The 26255-nt window shown below is 38.5% G+C and overlaps 1 protein-coding gene across 1 annotated transcript in view; it reads right to left on the reverse strand.

Annotated features, from left to right (window-relative positions):
- The window catches only part of FMN2 (formin 2), a 342456-nt gene that overhangs the window by 119174 nt on the left and 197027 nt on the right, over window positions 1–26255 (reverse strand). Inside the window, exons 9-13 of the mRNA XM_070602584.1 lie at window positions 19099–19190; window positions 18804–18933; window positions 17624–17770; window positions 14861–14920; window positions 14591–14711 (exon numbers count right to left, since the gene is read on the reverse strand). Of these exons, the coding sequence (XP_070458685.1) occupies window positions 14591–14711; window positions 14861–14920; window positions 17624–17770; window positions 18804–18933; window positions 19099–19190 (550 nt within the window). The remainder of the gene's footprint in view (window positions 1–14590; window positions 14712–14860; window positions 14921–17623; window positions 17771–18803; window positions 18934–19098; window positions 19191–26255) is intronic.

Consider the following 26255-nt stretch of genomic DNA (forward strand, 5'->3'; position numbering starts at 1 on the left):
TGAAAATATTATACAATGTACTCTAATATACTACATATGCAAACTTATTCAAAGCAAAGCCTCTGACATTTTCTAGGGAGATAGTAAAATTGTACTCAGAGGATTAAGTAATAATGTGTATCGAGGGCGTAAGTGACTGACACAGAAGCTTATACAGGATCTTGCCTGGGTGCCTGGCTTCATATTGGCTGCCTCCAAAAATGTCATTAAACGATGACTTGAAGCATACTTGCAGACTTCTAGGACTGGCCTAGACATCTGAGATGCCTTGAGAGTCCCTGGAGCAGTCCAGGCACTGTGGTTGCCGGTATCTTCCAATTCTGACGTGCGCTGCTGCTAGAACTGGAGGAAGCGACACGGCAGGCGTTCACCAACATCACGGAGTTTCCTAAAAGCCCCACGTAATCAAGCCGCAATGAGTGACACCCGTCAACTGAAATAGATGCCACCGAGGCTGTTTGCTTCAGGAATGGTGTCTTGCTAGTGGGCTCCATTGTGGTATAAAACTAGTATACGAATTTAAAGTGCTTAAAGACAAAGCATACTGTCCCCAAGGAGCAAAACTCTTACTCGTGTGTCTGCTTTCATGTTAGGAAGCAATATTTTGTTCAGTGCTTAAGAAATCAAAATTCAAGGCAGATCAGCTCTAAAAGGAAATATTTCCTAGTTTGGGTCCATGAACACAGAATTAACAAAAGATTTATATAAAGCAAAGTAAAGTGCTGAGGCTCAAAAGTCTTGTGCTTCTGAGTTTCCTAAATTCACAGGATGAAAGAAGGGGGAGGTACGGAAAGAACCATAGAAAAGAAGAAAAAGAAACACATGCAGCAGGAGGGGAAAACATTAAGAAGAAATTATTAGAAAATTAGAAAGTATTTGAAATGTAGAGGCAGTTATTGAAATGCTTAAGGAGGCACCATCTGGTCTCTCATTCAAACAATAAGTGTTAGAAAGAAATGGAATGAAATTAAGGACTTATTAGGGGATTTATGGCTTTTAAGTCTGAGGAAGTTTTAAAGTCTACTAAACATATCTCAAAAGAAAAAAAGAGCAGTAACTGCAACTTAAATATCTGAAACTACTCTAGGTATTCCAGGCAATTTATCAATACAGCTGTAGTAACCTCTAACATCCCCCCGTCGGTGAAGAGGGAAATTCTACGGACAGTGGTCAAAGACACCTAGGAGCCCTACCCATTTTATGGATTAATAACCAGTATCTCCAGGTATCATTTCATATTCTATTAATGTAGATGAAGAAATGGAAGCTATTTTCATAAAATAAAATAGAGAAGCAGCACACTGGAACACAAAACCAGGCTTTGTAAGGGGCAGAACTAGATTTCAACTGCTCCTCCACCCCGGCTACCTGAGATCTTGGACAAGCTCCGGAATCTCGCCAACCTTGGTTTTCTTCTGCAAAATGGCAATGGCAACTGCCTCATCCAGTAGGTTTAGTGCAAGGGTTAATGTATGTGAGGTGCTCACGCCAATAGTAGTGTCTCAGTGTATGTTAACTATTATTTTTTTACTTCATTAATTAAAATTAATTAGAATCTTGTATGAAGTTTCAACTTCCAGAACACGGTACAAGAATTTTAGATATTCCTGATAAATTATAGGGCTAGTCAGAAGCCATGAATTCCAACAGACATACACACAAAGTTGTACGCATTGTGACGCAGAAACAGAAGACCACATGTAGCACAGAAAGGTGGCAGAGGTCTGCCCGGAAAGACCCACAAATCACAGGCAGAACCAAGTTAACAACAAGTCAGCTATTATCAAAACCAAACAAGATGTGGAGTATCATGAACTGAAATGTGCTGCTCAAGCAGGACGACACCTTTCTGCTGCACTAGACATTGCTCAGAATCTTCCATCTGTCCTCTGTTCTGATTTTTTTCTTCTCTGAGTTTTGGAAATGGGTATAATCATCTGTGAGGTTGTCTACGAAAGCAACACTGAAAGAACTAAATAAAGTGGGAAGACAATATAAAGGAGGAGAAGAGAAGGGTACGGTCTGGCTTAAGAATCTCCAAATGAGTTATGACTCTCTTCCACTTATTCTGAACTTTGAGAGCCATAAGAGAGATGGGTGAGGTCACCTTAGAATAATGTAAGTAAATAATTTAAATTAAAGAATAAAATAAGTAAACAGCACGTCAGTTATTAAGATACTGTCTCTTAGCTCCCAAACTACCTTTCTCTACTAAGGGACCCTGGTGCTGGGGCTCAGCAAACTATTTCTCCCTTGCCATCTGGCTCCCTGGCAGGTTTCACTGATGAGGACGGAAGAGAGCAGCTGGATGAAGGGGGAGCAGGAGGGCAGCTGAAGGGATTTGCTGCGCCATGAACACCGCCCCCAGACTCCTCCTCCCCACCCATCAGCAGGTGGTTCCAGTTCCTGGCTTGTTGTCACAGGCCCAAATCCAGCAACAGTGCACCCCTCGAAAGAACCAGTGCAGCCAGGCAGAACCCCCTACTCCACGCTCCCAGCTCTCTGGGGTCGCCTTTCCCAACCTCCTCAATCTCAGCTCTGCGGACGCGTCGTCTGAGTCCCCAGTCCCGTTCTGCAGAGTCCCCCAGCCAGCTCGTCAGGCACTGTTCACACAGGCAGCATCCTGTCCGCAAGGTCTAGGTCCAAGCCCCAGAGAGTTCGCTCCCTGAAGTTCCTGGGTCTCTGCTAACTCCCACCTCTGCACTCTGTCCCCCTGGCCCTAGGAATGACAGCTGGTTCCAACACTGACCTGAGCATCCCTTTTTCACCTTTTCAGTCCTCCATGTGTTAACCTAATTTTCTATGTTCAATTATTTCTATTAAAATAACAAGTGTGGTTTCTGTTTTCCTGACTTCACTCAGAACTAGGAGAAGCGGTGACCAAAAGTAACGGATTATATTTCCCTAAGTGCTCAACAACTTTCTGGCACCAGTGCTGAATTTTATTTTTATTAATTGCTTATATATAATATCTGTTTGAATTGTTCACTAGAAAATATGCCAGTTTTTCAGATTAATACTTCCCAAAAAATGTTTTATATTAGTACCATTCATCTGAAACATATATTGAAAGACTTCTTAAACATAATTTGTTCTTTTAATTAAATTTCGCATTTCTTCGTGTTTACTCTTTGAATTTGCTAAGCTATATAATTTCCTCATAAAGAATAAAAAAGGCTGAATAATCACACATTTTAAGTTAGTGGGGCCCATGTGAGTGAATTTCAACTCTAATTCAGATATATTCCTGGGTGGCTGCCTATTTTTATTTCCTCTTAAATAAAATTATGAGGAGCATGTATAATATGTACAGAACATATACCCAATTTCCAACTTCAGAAATAGAACATAAGCAATATTTTGGAAGAGTCCCATGTGCTCCCTACGTCTCACCCTTGGCCACAGAGATAACCGCTATCTTCACGTTTGTGTTTTTCATCCCCCTGCTATTCCTTAACGAGTAATTGTTTAGTTAAATAAATATATAGTTGAACTTTGAAAATTGAAATCATACTGTTTGTATTTTTTCTATGCCTTGTTTTTCCTTAAGATTGTATTAACAAGATTTATCCATTTTTAATGCAATAAATGTAGCGTAATGGTTCTGTAGAAGTTCTTTGAAAGAAGATACCATAATTTACTCAGCAATTATTTTGTTGAAAAGCATCTGAGGGGTTTGGTGCTGTTGCTATAAATATGAGCACAGTTATATATCTCATCATCACCTGTGCACTGAGGTATGCATCTAGGGACCAAATGCTGGGCCAGAGAGTACGGATTTCTTCAACTTAAGGAGATACTGCCAGATGGTTTCTGCAGAAGGTGCATCAATTTATATTTCCAACATCATTGTAAAAGAGTTCTCACTAATCAACATCTCTGCCAATATTTCACATTCTTTGACTTTTTAAATTTTTGAAAAGGATAATAATCAGTAGTATTTCCCAAGATGAAATTCCAGGTGCGATACACTCTCACTTTTAACATGTTGTCATGCACCCGTGCACATCTCCACTTACATAGCTACCAGTATATTTTTATCAACGTTCTCCCACAGGGCAAGTTCATCCCGACAGCTTCACTGCGGAGGAACTATTTTAGCTGAGTATAGAGGATGAGTAGGAGTTTGCCAAATGAAAGTGGAAAAAGAAGTAACTGCAGGCCCTCAGTGACGGAGAAGGAAACATTCGCATGGGGACTGCTGTAAATGACTTTAATCCCATGGAGACCACCTACTCCATATGTGAAGACTATGCTTTCATGTGATAATTTCCTTATATTGGGTCTCTGTGCAAACTGGCATCTTATGGCTTTGAATTAATCTAAGTTGGCTATTGCACTAAAAGAAAAACATTTTTGCAAAGTACACATTGTAATACAATCACAGATAACTTATAAAGAAAACATACCTTAACTCAAAATGTCAGAGAACTAATCACTTTTAATTAGCTGTGGTTTTTCTCAAGGCAGTTGGGTCAGAAAAGCAAGTGATTAGCGACAATGAGGAAGCCCAACTTTACTGTTTTTGACTAATATGAATAAATGGGATCAAATCTCAGAATTAAATGAGCAGTGATTTGATTTTCTTCTCATTAGCTCTCACTTCGACTAGCAAAATTACCACTGAAACTAATGGAGTGTCAAGAGAGTTACAGCATGAAAAGTCTAAGAATCCTGAAAAATGTTTATTTGAATTGAGTACGTCTGCACATTGGTCTGGGGAGGGAAGTGGAGATGAGACGGAAGGAGAGACAGAGATTATACTAACATTACAATAACCTACACAGTGTCAACTGGATGGAAATTATGGACTGATAAAATTTTTTTAAGAAGGACTTATACATTACCACTGTGCACAGAAAAATTTAAATAATTACTTTATACCACTCTTACTACCCTTAAAAATTAGAAGGATTCCTTCAGTTTTCTTCCATCTCCTCTGTCTCCCTCCTTGGTCAAAATCACTATTATCTTTTATTTGAGTACCTTCCTAACTGGTCTCCCCAATTCTCTGCTTGCCAGAGCAATCTTTTCAAGACGTAAATCATATCACTCCAATTCTCTAAACAGAATCCTCCAGTGGCTGGATATCGCATATGGAATAAAATGTAAACTCCTTATAAAGCACATAAATTTGCACTATCTCCATGATCAGAAAACTTTCTCTCTCATCTCATGCTCACTGTCTTCCAAGAATACAGGGGCAAGTGGACTTTTCTTCTGCCTGAACTGCTTCTCTGCCTCCTCCTCATTCTCCTTCCCACCTATTCCACATACACACACATCCCTCAGCCATCTAGCATCTTCCTACCCAGCAGACCTATGTTGGCTTTCATGATCTGATTTCTACATATCTCTATGGTTTCATCGTTTTCTACTTCCCTGCACTCAGCTGGCATTTGAGTCATGTAGGATCGCTTGCAATTCCAAGAATGGAACTTGGTGATTCATCTGTTCAAATCTCCTTCCATAAATTATTTCACCTGTAAAGTATTCATAAGTCATGACTCCATTCTAACAGCAATTCCAAACTCAAGCCTTCCCTAACCAATTAGGTAGCATCAGGTTCATCTTCCACTCTGCTTCCTGTTTCTATTTGTCAACATTGTTACTATACTATAGTGTAATCATCTGTTTGTGTGTTTAGCTTCTCAACCACACGACACATTCTTTAAGCACAGGACCCACTTATCATTTATCTTTTCCCTCCAAGCATCAAGCAAAATCTCTTGGCAACAAAAGGTGCTCAATAAATGCCAGTTGTGAGTTCAATTGCCTTTAAGGAGAACACACATTTGGACAAACTTTGTTGACTTAAACAGACCAGGCTCAGTCTTTACAGACAAGCTTGACACACACTAAATTCCAACAAGGAAAATTACATGCAGTGAAAATACATCTCCACTGTTTTAGAGGAGACTAAAAGGATAGTGAAATCTGGTAGAGTACTTATAAAAATTTACATTACATGAGACAGATACACACAATGCAACAGAAGACATGGTTATACAGGAATGCCATATACAAAGAACAGAGCTCAACAACTAATATGTGATTCCCTTTGTATCCCTTCCACCTTTTCATCTGCCATGCTAAAGTACACCGTAATTCGAATAATCCTGGTTCTTACCTATTTTCTAATTAAAATAAATCTTACAATAGGGGTTTTTTAATTGTATCATTTTTATGCTAAGGATGCTCTTGATTTTTAGCAGAGAATAATAATTCTAGATTTAATAAAAAATAGACTCTGGAACTCACTGTAAGTGGCTGAAGCACCCTGAACCAGAGGCTGAGTGGGTGGTGGAAAGCGTGCTGAAGTTGAGTCTGGCGCTGACTCAGCTTAGAGCTGTGATCTTAGTCAAGACAGAACAGGACTGCAGGCTTATCACGCTCAATGCATGTTTTTCACTTTATTCTCATGCTCAGTGCATATTTTTCACTTCATTCTTAACATAATTTCCTGTAGTTCTGAAGGATCTTAACTAAACATGCCTCCAAATCGGTCACTGACTACCTTCCATCTCTATTGACTCCTCCTGTGTTCCCTTCTGTAATGGTTTTAGCATCCATCCAGGTATATGAGCTAGAAATTAAAGAGTCATCTTGTAGGTACCTCCTTCTTCCTTACCCTGGATATCAGTGTGATTACAGAATTCTGTTCCATTGTGTCTCCAAAGACTCCCAGACCCCTTTCTCCTCTTCATTCCCACCACAAGGACCTTAGCTTATGCCCTCAACATCTCTGACCAGGTAGGTCTCCTGTTTCTAGCCTTTCCTCTAACCCATCATTCACATGCTCCTCATGATGGCCTTTCAAACACGCGTGTTAGCATTCCCATGGCTAACCAATGATTGCAGAACTGAGTCCAAACTCTGCGGTTGGTCCTCAAGACGTTCACAAGGACACCTTGCCATCCTCTGATTCCACGCCCCTGAGCACCCTATGCTCTAGTTATATCCAAGATTACCATGCATTTCTTGTCACTTTATTGGTTCACTCACTCACTGAGTCCAGATCGTTGTCAGGCATGGGTTAAAGGCTAAGGACAGTCAACGCCGAACCTCCCCTGAAGGGTTCCATTCAGTGAACCTTGACAGGTGGCAACATTAGCGTCGGCGTTAAGAGAGTGAGCTCTGGATTGGGTCCCCCAGGTTCAATATCACATACTATTCACATACTATGTGACCTTTTGCAGGATATTCAATATCTCTAACTTGTAGTTACCTAATGACTAAAGGGAAGATAAATGATAATATATACATCACAGAGATTAGACGAGTTAATGCACGTGAAACATTGACACACAGTAGGCATAGCAAGTGACCTTGAAAGGCAGATCAAAATTGCTGGGTGGGAAACTTTTTCAAACCATAGGTATGCACAAGTCTAACCCCAGTAATGAATCTGCTGCAATGAGCCAAATATCAGGTACAAATATTTTGTAGCCCTCAGATATAAACCTGATATAAATTGAGAAACCCATGGCCTCATGGGTCAAGAGACAATCAAAGCCCAAATAGTCACAAAACTGCTGATTTTGCTCATGCTCTTTCCCATGCTTGAAATTCTATTTTTCTTTCCCCTGGAGAGAATTTTACTGATCTTTGAAAGTCCAATTTAAATATAATTTTCCAAGTATATTTAATCATTACCTCTTTCGTGTTTCTAGAGTATCTTATTTACATAACTAAAAAATATTTGTTGTACTATATAGTGGTAATTCATATCTCCAACAGTCCTCTCATTAATCTATGAGTTATAAGGGGTGGGTCTATGTTTGTATTTTCTATTAATTTAATAAACTTGTTGAATGATAACTAAGGAATTAGACTATAATATCTCTAAGATTCCTTACTGATCTAAATCTCGTAAATTTTATTATTCTGTTCTATTTTATGAAAGAACCCACCCATTAAATTCATAAGTTGCTTTTCTAGAAAGCACTTTGGTAATAAATATCAAGACTCTGAAAAAAATGTTCCATTGCTTTTGATCTTGTAATTATAATTCTAAGAATTCATATTAAGGAAATAAGCAGAGATATAGTAAAAATGCTATGAATAAGGTAGCTCAAAATGATATTTCTTGGGAAGAGTTTAATTTTTTTTACAAGAATCAAATTATTCACTAAATTACAGCATAACCATAAGATGGATTATTATGAAATCATCTTAAATGGTTTCTGAATTATATTAAGTGGCATGGGAAAATGTTCATGTTATAATTTACAGCATGAAAAAAATGTAAGATATAAAAGTGAATATATATGCTCAGTCAAATGGAATGATGAATTCACAGGCTGCACCTTCCTTCCATCGAAAACACACAGCAATGAATGACACCATAAAAAGAGAAAACCAAACAGACACGATATGCTTTAAAAAAAGTGTTAATATCTCCTTGGACCAGAAATATCAGAGAAACCCAAGTTAACAAACAGTGCTAGGTGAGAGCTCACTGGAGTGTGTATGTGGAGGAGAAGGTAAAGATCGTGGCTTACACAGAGACTGGTGAAGGGCAAGTTCACACAGCAGAGAAGGGAACCAGTCTCATGACTGGAAACCCAGAGGTGTGACTGGGTGCCCCAACTCATGAAAGGAGGATGAAACAGCTACAGCCCATATGCAGCTGTGTGCCTGGGGCAGCAGGAGTATGCAGGCACAGCTTTCCCGGCAAGACCTGAGCCAAGTCGCTCACTAGCTTGATGACTGAATCTGAAATAAATCTAATATGCCCATAGGGTAGGACCAGGCTGCTGACAGAAGCTTTGGTTCTGGCCTGGGGGCCATATGCAGGCCAAGTCAAAGCAATTGAAAAAAATCAAGACAGTGCAGGATTTGGGGAGTCAGGGGAAGGGAGAGAGCAAGGGACAGACAGGTTGATAGACAGCTTCTGTCACAACTCCTCAACTCCTCAGTTGTAACACAAAAGCAATCACAGACAATACAGTGGGTGTGTATGGCTATGTTCCAGTCGAATGTCATTTATAAAAAGAGGCTTCATTTAGCCAACAGATTTTCTAACACCTGTTTCAAATTAAAATTCCAATGCCAGAAAGAAAACTGAGTAGAAAGACAGCTTATAGCTATTAACAAATGAAAGACAGATTCATTTCAGATGAAACAAAAATTATACAAAATCCAAAAAGGACTTTAATACATTTTTATAAACATCAAAGAGGTAAAGAAAAGATAATATCCAAAATAAGAACAAGAAATTACTTTAAAGGTAAAAATAGATACAGTTAAAAAAATATTGAAAATCTTGGAAACAAAAAAATTATTATCAAACAATGATAATTTAATTTATAATTAAATTAAATTATAATTTAAGCAAAAATCATTTAAATTTTCATGATTTAAAAATAGTTGCATTGAACAACATAAACACCAGATTGGACAGAGTAAAAGAGAGAATTAATGCACCGGAACACAATGTTAAGGAATGCATGAAGATTATAGCAAAAGAGGGGGGTGGACTTTTAAAACATGAAAGAAAAGTTAGAAGACATAGAGGGTTAGACCAAATGGCTCCAATGTACAACTAAAAAGAGCTTCAGGAAAAGAGGAGAAAAATGATGAATATGAAAACAGATAATTGTTGACAATTCTTAAGACCAGAAGGAAGACATCAGTCTTCAAGGTGAAAGTTCTCATTAAGTACAGAGCAAAATAAAAGACAAACAAACAAATAGATTCATACTACATATATTAAAGCAAAGCCAAAGATGAATAAGGATAATGAGGAAATTACAAAAGTCACCAAAAAAGAAAAGACAGATTATCTACAAAAGAATGACAGTTAGATTGAAAGCAGACTTATCAGTGATAAGAGACAGCAGAAGGAAAAGAAACATCTTCAAAATACTGATGAAAAATAAGTCAATCTAGAATTCCATATCCAGCAAAATCATCATTCAAAAAAGAGGGGGAAAAGTTTTTTTTCAGTCACTTTCAGAATAAGTGTTTAACACCCACCAATCCTGAGCAAACAACCAAATGAGAAGGGGAAAAATGGGACGTAACAATGGTAGCATAGTGATCGACAAATATATTGGTAAATGTTATTCCTAATGATTATAAAATATTAGTGATTTTTAAAGAAAAATAATAGGACCAAAAGTCTGGAAAAACACTAGAGAAAGATAGGAGTAGTTTAACTGTTAGTTAGAATGTTCTAAAACTCTCACCTTATTTGTGAAGAAAAATAAACTAAGTAAATTTATAGTATGTTGTAAAATTATATAAATTAAGAAAATATGTCAACATTTAAGATCAGCCAACAAATTAATAGAAATACTATCTATACCTTCCAAAATGTATTGCAGGAGTCAGGAGGAGAATATTGAAGAATTTGTCAAGACAACAGAAAACCAGAAAGAAGACAGAAGTAAATGTAGATAAATTAAATTATCTAACTTTAAAACAGAGAATCTAAGAATGGACAAAAATTATGTGCGTCATGATTCCAAAGGTATAATTCGTGCTGTGCAATACACACACACCCCAGATAAAAACATACCGAAGTTTTAATGTTATTTATTATTGGACTGTAAGATTATAGATAAATATATTTTCTTCTCTACATTTTTCAATGTTGTCTGACGTCCCTATGCTGAACTGATATTCATTTTAAAATCACAAAAAGTTATTTTTAAAATAGCTATTGGTTGCATTTGAAATGAGTTTATAACATCATTTTTTCTTTCCTCAAACAAAAAAATAAATAGAAATTTATGATTGTAAATATAATCGTTGCAAACAAATATAAATCAATACCAACAAGTTTAAAGACCGATTTTTCCCTATATATCTCTGGACACAGACATTACTTCAACTGGAAGATGTAGTTATTGAATTTTAAACATTTTCAAGCCAAGTATTGAAGGTGGGGGAGGGGTAAAGGATACAGGGAAGAATTTGCATGAGAACATTCTTGCCCAGTTCTGGTAACTTAATGGCTCAATGCTCTGGACATGCTGAGTTGATTTAAGTCATGTGGCAAGTGCTACAATTTCTACCCAAGAAAGGCACTGGAACAGAAGTCATCATTTGGCATGACTGCATCAAGAAAAGCTGCTGACAGCCAGAAGAGATCAAAAGCAGATCAGGTTGCTTAACAAACGACATGTCAGTGAGCTCAGAAAGCCAGGGCAGCACCCTGAGGAGCTGTGGGAATCTTGGGAACAGGTACAGAAACCAAACACAGTGGATGTTCTTACAAAACGCTAACCTGAGATTCAGTTGTCTATTAAAATGTCTGAGCCGTAACACATGATTTCTCAGTCTTTCCTTAGAAATAAAAACCAAGTCTATCGTCAGAAGAAGTGATGGCGCCAGAAGATGAGTGATTTAATGGTTCTAGTTTGTCTTTATCAAATTAATCACACTATTTATCCTAGTTTTTCCTTATGAATAGCCAATAGTTATTGGATATTTATTATTGGGATCAGTTCTTTACATAATTCGTCTCACTTCCTGAACCTTAAAACGACTTGCTTCTGAAAAAAATGGATAGGTTATTTGAATATTAAATAATATTAAATGAACGGCCTAATTTGATCGCTTAGAAGGAATCATTTATAATAGGCTACATTTATCAAAGTAGACATGATTTTAAAGTAATTATATCCAAAATAACATAATCCAATAGTCTCCCATTTGACTCGCATTTAGTCAGATCAATGGATCTAGCTATTTATACCCATCTCATCTTAAGAAGGGACAAGAGGCAGTTTTATTTTATGGCTTGCTGATAGGAAATGCTACGTTCATACTAAATCTTTCCCAGAAACCGCATTTACAAGATTTCCTTCTTTGTGTCACAAAACATCTTATTTTCTACGGAAAAACTCAAATTTTAGAAAAGCAAAAAATAAGAGGTATGATTAAATTATGATTTTCGACCGTTTTGAAAGGGCACCTCAGAGTTTGACAGCCCTGTGCCCAGCTCTTCAAGCTGATCCCCTTTTACAAGAACAGAAGGTCTAACCACATCGTTTCACGAACTGTAGTTCATGTCCCCACCCCAACTCTGAGTTCCTCCCAGGTAAACGCTGAGCCTCTGCTACTCACATGGTACCAGACTTGCATTTCTTAAAATGCTTTCCACCAACTAGAGAACCTACCAGATATTCTGCAAAAGCAGTGCTCTGGGGTCAAATAAATTGGGGGACTGCTGCCAACCCTGCTTTCAGAGAACACTGGGAATTCCTTTTAAATGTATCTTAACTCAGCAGTTCTTAAATTCATTTGGTCATAAACTCCCCGTTTCTAGGGCATCAAATTGGAACAACCTGTGAACAAACTTGAGCAAATACTGTGCTGAGCAAATGCTACAGGTGCTACTTGAGGGGCCGGCTTGCAGAGAAGTTCACCTTACCCTTACAGAAAGGGTAAACCCTTGGGGTTAAAATCATCACCTTCACACTCTGAGGCCCTCAAACCTTGCTAAGATGCTCCTTCAACATTCAGACTCCTACAGTCAGCACACTGCTCCAGAAGACAGATGTGCAACAGGAAACAGCACTCAGTGCCACCTGCTACTCGTCCTTTTCAAACCCATTGCCTCGTGTGAGTTCTTTCTTTTCAGCTCTAAGTCTTGTGAGAACTTGCCATTTCCATGGCCACATGTATGTTTACTAACATAGTAAGAAAGCACATAGATGTGAAAAATAAATGAGGCCACATTCCAAAGTGATGCACCAACTAAAGCAAACACACATTTCCTGGTAACAAGATTACCGTTCCTCTCACCTAAGCCACCTGTGAACTATGACGTCCTACTTTGCAAGACTGAATTGTTGATCCAAGTGTGAAGTATTTTCCAGACACCCCAGAGATGCCCCAATCACCACATCAGAGAGAATCTGTGTGTGCAGAATTTCATAAGCAAACCAAGATACCTGGCATAATTTTGAAGTATAATAAATACTATACATGAGTGGTTAGAATTTCTTATTGTTTTAAGAAACATAGTTAACTCAAACACATAGTAATGTAATATTATTCAAAGGTTACACAGTTTGATATATTACTTTTTAAAATAAGGCAGTCATTCTTGGGCTCAGTCAATGAGCACCCAGACTTGAGGCCCTAAGGGGGAACACCTAAGTGACAGGACTCACCCCTCCTTGACAGCGATGATTGTATCTTTTGGTACCCATTGCACCTAGCAAATGCCTAACATCAAGCCCAGTTGAGTGTTTAGGAACGACAAGCAAACGATATAATGTTGCTATTTTGAAAATCCACATAAAAGCATCTGTGACCAGAACACAACAACTCCATAAATTTGATTCTAGGTCAATATCTTTGGATAAACATTTCGAAATTGAAAGAGAATCTCTTAAAAGTTATATCATCTTTTTGGTTTCTGGACAGAGTAACCAAGCCTCTTCTTCTCATCTAGTAAAACATCATCAAATGAAAATCTCACATAAATTTAGTCACTCCCTGTCCGTGCTTAGCACACTTGGAAAGAGGCTTAAATAGCTAGCTGAGGTGTTCTCAACTCCATAACAACGAGAAACCTCATGAACGGGAAATAAAGAGATTTTGCTCACAGAAATTAAAAAATTTATAAACCATTGGCTTTTGTATGAATGTTACTTTTAACTTAGAAATTTGAAGAATTTCAGACTCTCAAAAACGATTTGATATAAAGCTTCTTGACTAATGATAAAACATTACACATGCATATGTTTTTTGACCAAATATATAAAAGAGATATTTTGTTCCCAGTAAAGTTCATAAGCCACAAAATCTTGGGCAAGTATACCAAGGGAGGGTGTAGAGGGACTATGTATCTTTATTTTTTTTTTGAGGAAGATTAGCCCTGAGCTAACATCTGCCACCAATCCTCCTCTTTTGTGCTGAGGAAGACCAGCCCTGAGCTAACATTTCTGCCCATCTTCTTCTACTTCATATGTGGGATGCCTGCCACAGCATGGCTTGACAAGTGATGTGTAGGTCCACATCCAGGATCCAAACTGGTGAACCCCGGGCCACTGAAGCAGAAACATGTGAACTTAACCACTGCGCCACCAGGCCAGCCCCAGGACTATTTATCTTTTAACAACGACATGATAAATGTACAAATGTTCTTGGCTATGAGGTGAAAACAAGATGATCAAATTTGCTCCTGGTCAAAGAGATTGCTAGTCAAATCACCAAGGTATTATTCAATAACTAAATTTCTAATACACATAACTTTTTAAACAAAAGAATCACATTATTGGTAAAATTTTTCTTTTGCCACATATAGAAATTTTTAGTTCTATATAGCCGTAAAAGATTTTACTTTCTTCAAAAACATTAAAAACTCCTTCTTTCATTAAAAAAGCATAAATAGGGGCCAGCCCAGTGGTGTAGTGGTTACGTTTGCATGCTCCACTTCAGCAGCCTGGGGTTTGCCAATTCTGATCCCAGGCACAGACCTACATAATGCTTGTCAAGCTAGTCTGTGGCAGCATCCCACATACAAAATGAGGAAGACTGGCACAGATGTTAGCTCAGGGACACCTTTCCTCAGGGGAAAAAAACCCCATAAATAACAAACATGAGTTTCTTTAAGATTATAAGTTACCTTTCAAGTCTTTCTTTAGTTTTCTGAGATCTTTTTGAAAATCTTCAAACTTCATCTGCGAGGCCTGGAAAAGGTCCTGGGGTTCTGGCAGTGGAAAGACACACTGTTCTTTTCCGGCATCCTAATTAGCAAGAAAGGCAATGTTTAAACAAATCAGTATCAATATAAATAATGATACAACAGCAGCAACGGCAAAACAACAACGAATATTGCCCAATCAGTCAACAACAAAGAACAACCAAATATGACTACACGTAAAAATTGGCCTACCTCGTCAAAGTTTCGAAGATAATAGGAAACGATATATGACAAAAGGCTTCTGCTATTGTCCTAGGCAGAAAGACCAAAGTAAGTAAAAATACATTTTACAAATTATTAAATATAAAGGTGTTAAATAAATTCCAGCAGATCCGCATAGACGGATGAGAATATTTGGAGCGAAATGTGAAATTCTCTGTTTTGGACAAGGACTCCATCGCTCTATCTAAGGAGTGTCATGGCAGAGCAGGTCTTGTGTCTCCCCAGTCTTCCAATGGAAGCTCTGAGCGGACGCACAGCTGCTTCATAAGGGCGGCGTCCACAACTGTAAATACTTTCCAGCCTTCACCCTCCTCGATTAGAAAATTAGTTCATTAACTTTTGTTCTATTAGTAAAAGGTATAACTACTACCTAACTGAAATGATTACATATTGTCAGCATTTCTAAACAGCTGGACCCACAGGTGTCACTCCAACAGTAAGTCTGACTGAGGCCTATTAGCATAGATTAGGGAAACAAAACAATTAAGTATTATTTTAAGTAAGCAGGAGCTTTAAACATGCGAATACTAACTATAAATCGTTATGTTGGCAACTGAGATTGAGGAATTAACATCCATGCAGCTATAAATAATACAAAGTGTGTAGCTCTACAGGAAAAAATGTAAAATTGTTTCATATCTAAGTCTTCAAAGATCAGCTTTCCACCTCCTTTCTGGTACATTTAGAGGCATTAATTTTTAACTATATTTTTGCATTATGCAAAATTAGTACTAGATAATCTGAATGTGAGAGATCAAATATATATATATATATATATATATATATATATATATTTAAAAACCCTATGATACAAACTACTTGCCCTAAGATATTCAATCGGAACATGATTTTCCCCTATTTATAAAAAGAGCCACATTCCTTTATAATCAAATTTGACTTGATATGGTAATATATCTATTAGAGATTTCCCTCATAGTAATATATAGTGATAATAATAATAACATATCAATCACATAGTAATGTACAGCAAAATAATAAAAGTAATAGATTTATTAGAAATAGGGTTTGCCTATAAAATGATTTAAGCAATTTGATGTCCTCCCTCTTTCCTAACCTGTCAATCAACGAAATGGTTAGCAGTACCTGAATCGACTGACCAAACATTTATTAAATGCCCGCTGATGGGCACGCGGAGTGAAAACTCTGAGGGATCTGAGCACAGCTCTGTCCCTGAGGCCTACAAATGGTACTATGGAGTACAGACTGTTTTATTTGTTTTAAGGAGAAAGAACCAAATTAGGAAGATCTTGCCCAGCACTTGTGAGAATGCAAGTGAAATTATTTTTAAAAAATCTTGCTTCTTGATGCATTTTAATTTTTATCTAGATGACTCCTTAATTATTTAAATTAATGAAATTTAACTTATTGGGGGATTAAATAAGACATATCAACCAATACACAAAAACAAATAATCCCTTATTCATATACAATTATCCAAATCTATTTCAGATCCATTTTTATAAGTTAAACATTATGTTGATCTTCATCATATCCCAATGCTAATTGCAAAAGTGACTTGTTTCAATCCAACAGCCAGTTGTTAAGAACTATTTGAGAAGTATCGTGTGTTCAGAAGAGAGCTTTCGTTTTCGAACAAATGGGATTTGTCCGGTTGACATATTAGAGATTCCTATGAAAATGTTCATCATACAAATATAACAGCATTTAAACAAATATAACCATAAAAAATCACAAAAATTATATGCTGTTGGTGTTCCAAGAAAGGACTGTGTTGTTCTCAATTTTGGAAAAGCACAGTGTGTGGCACTTCAGAAAAGCCCAAAGAAAGAAGCTAAATGAATGGATGAGGGGACGCAAGAAGGAATAAACAAACGAGTTGTTGAAAAAAAGTCTCCTTTCTTGTGAGGGAGGTTATTTCATTATCTAGGAAGGACAGCTCTATATATTTTCATTTCTATAAGCCAATTGTTTACCGAAACTTAATATTTTAAAAACATGTCCGTAATTTCCTTCAAGTTCTACGTGGAGATTCTTTTTTCAAAGAAACAGAATTCCATCACTTTCGAAGTTTAAAATCTCAGACTTTAACTCTGACCATCATGGTGTTTTCCCTAACCCTATAATTCTACCGACACTCCCATGATCTCTTAGATGTTCATTTTAAACAAACACATCTACAGAAGTAGGACCAAAAAGTAATCAGGGCTGCAAAGAGCTGACGCATTCCCACACACACCAGCACCAAAACAATACGTAGGAAAACAGGATCATCTTTTATATTTTATGTACAAATTACTTTTACTCATCTTTGTTTTGGACCTGTTGGCTTCCATTACTTAACAGGGAAAAGAAGAAAGTAATGGATATACTGTCTAATTTATGGAAATTAATTAGCCCTCAGAGTCCAAAAGGATAAATATTAGCAGATATGGTAAAGGTAAAGTGAAAAAATGATTATTTTTATTTTAAAATATTGTCTACTCAATTATTCATTAGACATAGGATTCAAAATTACTCACTTTAGGAAACATCATTATTCACAAAATCAGAAACACGTGACGGCCATTACTTTTGTCTAGCTCAGAACATAAAGACACAGTGCCACACACTGTGCTTTTCCAAAAACATAAAGACACTTTCGACCTTGGAACATAAAGAAGGATTTATTGCAACTGGGTTATAGTCAAACTTATTACTAAACAAAATGTCTAATCCTCAATTCGCCTACATTCATTCACACAAAACACTTACGCTGCTTTTGACATCTTTCAGCTTCGGAAGAATGTCTAATCCAAAACCATCTGCCTGTCCCCGGGTCTTATTTCCACCGTTCATGTAGTTGCCAAAGGCAAGAACCAAGCCCAGAACCTGCGTCACCCCTGCGCCATTTGCTAATGTCTGCAAAACAGGGCAAAGAACAATTTCTCTTACACAGCCGGCCCCTGACTTATGACGGTTCGACTTACGGTCTTTTGACTCTTACGATGGTCCAAAATTAATATTCAGTAGAAACTGTACTTGAATTTTGAATGTTGGCCTTTTCCTAGGCTAGTGATATGCAGTGAGATGCTTTCCCAGCCAGCCCCACAGTCACGAGGGTAAACAACCCAGATGTTTACAACCATTCTGTTCTTCAGTACAGGATTCAATAAACTACATGAGATATTCAACTTTTTTTATAAAATAGGCTTTGTCTTAGATGGTTTTGCCCAACTGTAGGCTAACGTAAGTGTTCTGAGCATATTTAAGGTAGGCTAAGCTAAGCTGTGTGATTTATTCCTGAAAAGTTCACATTCACTCCTTCTAAAACATGAAGTTTAACTTGAATTTGCATGTCACTTCCTCTGAAAATGTGTCTTTAATAACGTCTTACTATTTTTCAAAATGATTTACCACAACCAGATCAAATGGTACTATTGATTTTGAACAAATTGTTTTAAATGTTAATATTGGCAATTTCTGCCAAGCATTTATTCTTTGCTTTCAAAAAAATATTTATCTTCTGTTGAATCATACAGCTGTTCCTGAATCATTTGGTTGGAATCATCAAGAATTTGTTGATGGCTCCTTCCACAAATGAAGGAAAGTGAATGAAATGCCTTCAAATCACATTCAGTAGCAAGTCTGATGTATGAGAGGACCCCGAAAAGTAGAGATTTTGTGGCAAAAGCAGAAGGGACAGGAATCTCTGGAGGTCCACGCGCAACGACCATGCTCGAGCCACGTGGCCCTGCGGCCCTGCACGCCAACCTCAACACTTGCTTTGATCTCGAAGCTCAATCATAACACGTTCTCTTCTGTGGGACTGCTATGCTTCCAATTTTCTGAGTACTTAGAGTAAACGAAAGAAAACCTTTTGGAAATCTGAACAGGACTGAACACAATTCAATATGAGAATCCAAGCTTCAGCTCTCTATGGACCAGAACCCACCTCACACAACTTCTGTAGCAATTCCAGTTTGCGACGAATTGAGCAAATGCTTTCTGAAAACGTGGACTGGAACAGGATGCAAAAGACTCGCTCTGAAAAGTTGGGGATTAGTGACAGTTCATAAAGGAACCTAAGGAAATAAAGCCAAGTTAAGAGGAAAAATATAATTCATATAAACAGATGTTTATCCTCGTATCACTCACAACATTTATGCACAGGAGACACGGCATTTTCCCAGTGGGAAGAGCCCGCCCGCAGCCTGGACGCCCTCTGCAGGGTCCCGAAGGATGCTTACTGCTCAGGTTTGTCCAGAGACTTGGCATTTTCCTTGTCTTTGGAGGACCGGCTGTGCTTTTCAATTTTTTCCAGTTCATCTGACTGTGCTCTCTGGAAAAACAAATGCCAAGTGGTTTTTCAAAATCTAGTGCACTGAATCCCTTAGATAATGATGATCAGAATACAGCAAAACTCTCTATATGTTCATATTTCTTAGCATCTGCTTGTAGTAAAGCTTGACTTAATTCACGAGGCATTTTAAAGTGTAAATAAGTTTAATGCAAACCAGATCATCTCCAAATCTTCCAAATAATGCTATTGACTATTAGTATCTGCAAAACATTTATTCAAGCGTGCTTTAAAACAATACAATTTTCCTCTCGTTTTTTGGTTGTTCATAATACTCTCCAGAATGCAAGAATTTCATTTTTAAGCGGTATTTCTTATTCAGGAATCGATCAAGTTAAATTTGGAAGTAATTTGATCCTAAAGTTGTTATAAGATTTTTAAAGGAAAAAAGTACTTCTTTAACTATTGTAATCATTATTTACAGCTATTTTGTTTTAGGAGAAAGAAAAGCATAATTGATTATTAAGTCATGGAACAAAAATAAAAGGTTTTGAATCTTCTGCTGAATTTTTTTTTCATACAAAAGAGGCTCCAGGCCTTCTTTCACCCTTTATCTTAAGCTAAAAATTTGTCATTCTACATTTGTTCCTTTATAGGAGAGGATCGTCTGCATTTTTAACCTAAGGTAGAAGAGCTGGAGAAGCTCAGATCTACTCTTCTTTACGGAGAATTTGCATGATTTTTATTTGCAGTCTTGTATTTATTTTATAATTCACAAAGATGTTTCGCAACAGTCCAAAATACCACATTTTCCAAATGCATTAAGTGTGCGTAGACCACCATATCTTGAATTTAAGTCTAGTCCCCAGAATTTAAAATCCCTTTAGCATTATTATTTGTTTAAACAGAAAAGCAGCTCAGCCGTAGAAGACTGCTGTAGAAGACAGAATCTGATAGATGTCTTGAGGCTCCATGCATTTCCTCTAAACAAAGCCATGTTCTGTCTGACTCACTGATTGTAGGAAATGCAGGTTTCCAGTTGATGGGATTAACTAACAAAGACTAGTTCTTCACAGGAAGCTTCTTTAAACACGGAAGAGGATTTGATGACAGATCGGTGGATCCTCTGAGGGTCTGACAAATTTGCTTTTGGAATGTGATGCAGCAAAGAGGTAAAGGAGGGCTATTTAAAGCAAATATCCCAGGCTACTTCAAAAGTGTGGGACCTTCTTCTGGAATTTCAAATGCATAGTAATCTTACTTCTTTTCCCATCAGTTTATTGTGGCCTTGCCCAAGGATTTTAGAGGAGTAAACACTACCTTATTTACTTATCATAATTGCCACCCGTAAGATCCAGCCCCACAGATACTATCATCTTACCACTTAGAGCCAAGCAACAAGACGGCCTTTAACAATGACCATACCCATCTTTCTGGCAACTGAGTGATCAGAGTAACCTTATAAAAGAATATTAAAGTTAAGAATACCAAAAATATTTTTCATATTTATAGGGTCTATTCTGTTTCTCTTATTCTTTATTTATGAAATTGATTATTTTGGACTCAAGCATAAAGATATACTTCTTATGTTAATTTTTTCTATATTCAATCAACTATTCAAAGATTTCTATAGCTTGAGATCATAATTTTGTCATCTTACGGGGCAAAAAATACTTTGGGCTAGGTTAGGGTGAAAAGCTTCATAAAAAAGAGGAGATAAGTTTTGAAGAATATGTTTTGAAGAATATGCCCATTGACTTGCCTCTAAATTTGCTCTTCTTCCTGCATTCCCAGGTGCTTCTGAAGGCAGAGGCATCTACCCAAAACTCATACCGCCACACCAGATCTTCAGCCTGGACTATGTCCTGCACTTCGGCTTGGTGCTCCTGGTTTGGCTTAGGATCATGTCCTCTGGAAAGCCGGCCCTGTGCAGCTTGAGCCCTACTCTAATTAGTCTCTCTTCAGAATGACAACACAGAACCTGACATTTGCTTCATTTTATGCCACACTTATCACAGCATCTTACTGGTAATATACATATATGTCTAGTTCTTCTCTTGACTGGGGCGTCTTGAGGGGAGGGCCATGTCTTATGCTTCTCTGTGGTCCTACTGACTAGTATGGTTCATGGTATACGGTTAGGAGTAAGAAATTTTTTCCTAAACATTGAGAAATTAAATCAATAGTTGAATAGGAAAAAAGAAGGCCCCCCAAGTCAGAGGGACGAGAGATGTAAAGAGAGGAAGGATGATAATGACAGGACATATTGAGGCCATGGTGATACAGAGACAATGCCAATTGTTTATCATCATCCTAAGAGTCTTATGGGAGGTCCTTATGCGGTAATTTGAACTCCAAAATAGATAGGTATGCATGCATGAGACAGAATTAGTCACTTCAAATGCCAATACACAAATAAGAAAGAAAGAAGAAAGCTATGCCCAGCACAGGAACATACGACTTCACTCATCTCTACATTCATTCAACACAACTCTCCTGTGCACCTGTCCTCCATCTCATATGCAGGAACACAGATGCATGTAAAGGGACAAGAAGTAGGTCTAAAACATAATAGATTTTCAAAGCAATGTTAATCAAATCTGCAATATTCTGCTATTCATTAATGCATCATGACCAAACTTCGTGCTTTTCACGTTGGCTTTCTTCTTGTAAAGCAGGAGGGATGCAGTAAAAGTCAGTTATTTTCTACCTGCTAAGGCTCCAACTCTTACTGTTATCAGCAACCATGAAACTATGTCAAACTAGTGACTATAAATTTGTACCAGGACCAGAGCTCCTCTGGATAACTTTGGCTTTGTTTGACCTCCAGAGTAAACTCAGTCTCAAGTGCTCTTCTCTGGTCCACCAGTTTGAGATAATCATCAGGGTCAGGCTTTTAAAAAGATGAATTTTAGGGGTTCATTCACCCATTCATTAAAGGCCTACTGTTTACCAGGCATTACACCAGACACTGGGGATAAAAAGATTTACGTTAGGCTCCAGATTCAAGCAAAATCCCACAACACAACATACCGAGCTGCTCATGACCCGACTCTTTGCTTAACCCTCTATAGTAATCTTCTTCCACTGCTGTTTAAAACTATATATAACTCTCTATGAATGAAGAGGATGCTCATGACTTCACTGCCCTCCCAGTGGTGATGAGAGTCACCTGTTGAAAGAGGTTCATTCTTCTTCATAGTCAAAGACATGGGCAAAGCAGCCACTCACTTCCACCTCAATTAATACCATGAAGGAATGTCCAAGTTCCAAATATTCAAACCACAAACCTTCCTTCTCCCTGTATCATTCACTTCCATTTAGGGTCAAACACGCCTCCCAAAATTAAACTATTTCAGTCTCTAGTACTACAAGGATTACCTTTTCATTACTTTCTTTCTTTTTACTGCACATCCCTTCCCACTCCCACCCTGATTATCTGTAGATTTCTACCAGAGTATCCCTTTCTCAACATTTACAGTGTTTGCCTATAAATGAAATGGACCCCAGGTGCTCCTAAGGTGGATGCTTCACCAGTTACCAGAGTCATCACTTCTAAAACTCAGGCACAGTCTTCACCCACCACTGGCCAGGGCAGACCCAGATTCCTAGCTGTCTTCACCGTTTTCACCAAACATTTTGACCCAGACACCCACTGAAACTGAACCCTGCTGTTTCAAATCCTGGGGAAAACTGTTGCCTCCATGGCGAGGAAGAGATTGGGGAACAGGGGTGGAGAGGGAGAGAAGGATATTGAGATTGAGTGATACGCATTTCTGCTGCCTGAGTCTACTAATGGTGCCAAACAAATGCTTCTCAAACGGTGTTCCACAGAACAATACCCTAGATTCCTGAGACTCATTAGGAATTGTCCCACGCTACAGCCATCTGTAAGACTCACAGTGCTAAATACTCTTAGAGGTGATGTTGTTGAAAAGACTCTTTCATTTTAACAGAATCCTCATACTTAATTGATCCCAAACATGTGTCTCTGTGAGAGAGAGAACATGATGGTCACAGTCATAAGGAACAGTGTTCTAAGGGACACAAAGTGAAACTCCGTGCCACGCCGAGCTTTTACCAGTTCCTTTACTCAGCTTCCTTCCAGTTTCAGAATCTTCCTATTCTAAATCTTTCAATCTTTGCCCCTCTCCCTTTTATGTTTACTAGGTGGTCTTGCCTCCTACTGTTGCTCCCCTTGATTACGCTACAGCCTCTTGTCCTGGATTTCCTCCCACCCCTCTGCTGGCTCTTCTCAGTCTCCATTACCAGGGCTGCATCCACTACCTGACCACCGGCTGACAAATATCTTAGCCCCTGTTCTCCCTCCATATCCATAGGCCACTACTTCCTCCACATTTTCACCCGGATATCTCAGAAGCATCTCAGACAAAACACATCTAAAAATAAACTCTCGTTTTCTTCCCCCAGGCCTTCAGTGGTCCTGATTCCAGTAAACTGGAAAATCACTCATCCAGCCAGAAAGCCAGGAGTCATCCTAGACATCTCTCTGCACTTCACTTCCACAGCCAATGCATCACTGGATCCCAGACCCACTGACTACTCTCCATTTCCACTGCCACCATCCTTGTCCAAACTACCATTTCTCAACTCAACTACTTAGATGTCCTGCCTGGTCTCCCCATAAACACCCCTGGCTCTCTCTAACATATGTCCTACACAGCACCCAATGGTTTTTTTTAAAAGATGTAAATCAGAACATGCATATTCTTCTTAAAACTCTTTAATGGCTAAACATTCCTCTTAGAATAATACCACAGACAACAAGGTGCCTACAGAGCCCACATGGATCACGTTCCTCTGTATCCTGTCTCATGCCATGCTCCCACTTGCAGAATACGTCCTGTTCTCAATAGCTTTCCTTCAGTTCCTCAAATGGATCACATTCCTCCTTGATAAACGTCATACCCTGAGCCTAACACATTCCCTACACTTCTCATCTTCCACAGTACCCACCACCTCCTTGCTTCTGCTTCCATCTCTACCTTGGAGAAGCCTTCCCTAACCTCCTTATCGAGACTGAGCCTCCTCCTAACATATCCTCAGTGTAGAAATGCACTTTCCTTTGTAGCACATACCACAACTGTAAATGAAGATTTATTTAAGGCCTGACTCCCACATCAGAAAGAAAGCTCCATAAGCACAAGGATAAAGTCTATTTTTGTTCATCATTGTAACCAGAGCACAGGCCTGAAATAAAGCAAACATTTAATAACTATCTGATGAAACAATAATGAATGAATGAATGAACAATTGGAGTTTATTATATAGAAATTCCTGTAAACTCCCTTATTTCTTCCTAATGTCCTGTCTCTTCATTCAGTCTCACCTTTTCACCTGTTTCTCTCCTTCCTACAATAGAAACGATAACTACCAGGAGTTGATATAGTGGGTTAAAGTTCCAGTGGATGTCTGATTTTGGAGCAACAGAGGTCAATGTATTTGGTGACATCAATAACAGCCAGGAATCAGGTTCTATGCTGGGTGGTGGTTGAAGGAAGAGCGTGCCTTGTCTCCAAGGAAATAAAGTTTCTTTCCTTTATAACTGTGCTGTTAATCCAGCATCAGCAGCAACCTTACTCTTTCTATAATTTACCTGTTCATTTCTCCTTCTTTGAAACCCTTTCCCCGCAGTTCAGGTCCATGCTCAAGTTTACTTTTTAAAAGACCATTTCTTATCTCCTATCTAAACCTCCAACTTATTTCTCCCCAGACCAGTCACATCCCTGAATCCCTCCACAACCCTCTCTTCCTCTATTTTTCTAACACAGTTTCATGAAGGCATACTGACTTCTTCTTTCATCTTCTGTGAGCTGTTTGAATCCCCGCAGTCTGGCTATTGTTATTTAAATCACTCTCACCAAGCTCAACAATGATCTTCTCAGAGCCAGAAGTTCCATCCACAGACAAAACAAGAGGTGACATTCATCGAGCACTTTATATCTGTCAGGCGCCCTGCAAAGTGTTTTACATGTATAATCTCATATAATCCTCACGGAACCCTAACAGATAGGCATTACTATCATCAACAGCATCCTCCCCATTTTTGTGAAGAAGATGAGTCTTAAAGTCTCAATCAGTAAGTAGAGGAGCCAAGGTTCAAACAAAGTTAAGCGTGGCTCCCAAGACTTCATCCATCATCTCCAGATGTCAATGGCCCTTCTTCAAAAAGCTCTACAGAGCCCAGACTACCTACTGAGGGGCCCCAGGTCCTTAAAACCAATATGGAAGGCAAGATGAAGTCATTCCCATTGCTTGCCAGTCCTTCTTGCAACTAAAAATCCTGGACCTAATACCACACACAAACATAGGAAGGCTATGAAAAATGGAAGGAAGGCCGATCATCCAGGGACGTCACAACTTGAGGAATGGTGTGGGCTCCCTGGGGTTTCTTTTTCTTTCCCATTTATCCCAGATGGGATGCTGGAGAAGTCTGAAACCACCAGCAGACACAGGTCAAAAAAAAAGCCTGTTTGCCCCCCAGCCAAAGGACTGGGAAAAGGATGGTCTGGCAGAACAGAAAACCTTTCTCTTAATACTGGCTCTACACGAGCCAAATGCCAAAGGAAAAACTGACTTCTTTCTCATGATGTCATTGTGGCCAAGTGGAGAACTGAACTCCCACCCCGACCCGGCAGCAACAAGGTGAAGCTGGTTGGTGAGAGGCAATGCTACCCAGTACTTTGCTTCTCCCAACGTCCTCCCACCCCAGTGTCTGGCGGGCCCAGCCAGCACTTGAGCTTCCACCTCACCTGGCACCAACAAGGCAGAATGAGGTGGCTCAAAGTAGCGATAGTGAGTGCCACAATCTAACTGGAAAGTGGACAAAACACATAAATAGACATTTCACCAAAGAGAATACACGTAAGACAAATAAGCACACTGAAGATGTTCGACACCCTTTGCGATTAGGAAAATCCAAATTAAAATTACAATGAGATATCACTACACATCTATTAGAACAGCTGGAATTTTTAAATAGTGACAATACCAAGGATGCAGCAAAACTGGATCTCTCATATATTGCTGCTGAGAATGTCAAATAGTATAGCATTTCTGGAAAACAGTTTGGCAGTTTCTTAAAAA

This window comes from Equus przewalskii, chromosome 31 (genome assembly GCF_037783145.1).
Source record: "Equus przewalskii isolate Varuska chromosome 31, EquPr2, whole genome shotgun sequence".
NCBI lineage: Eukaryota > Metazoa > Chordata > Mammalia > Perissodactyla > Equidae > Equus > Equus przewalskii.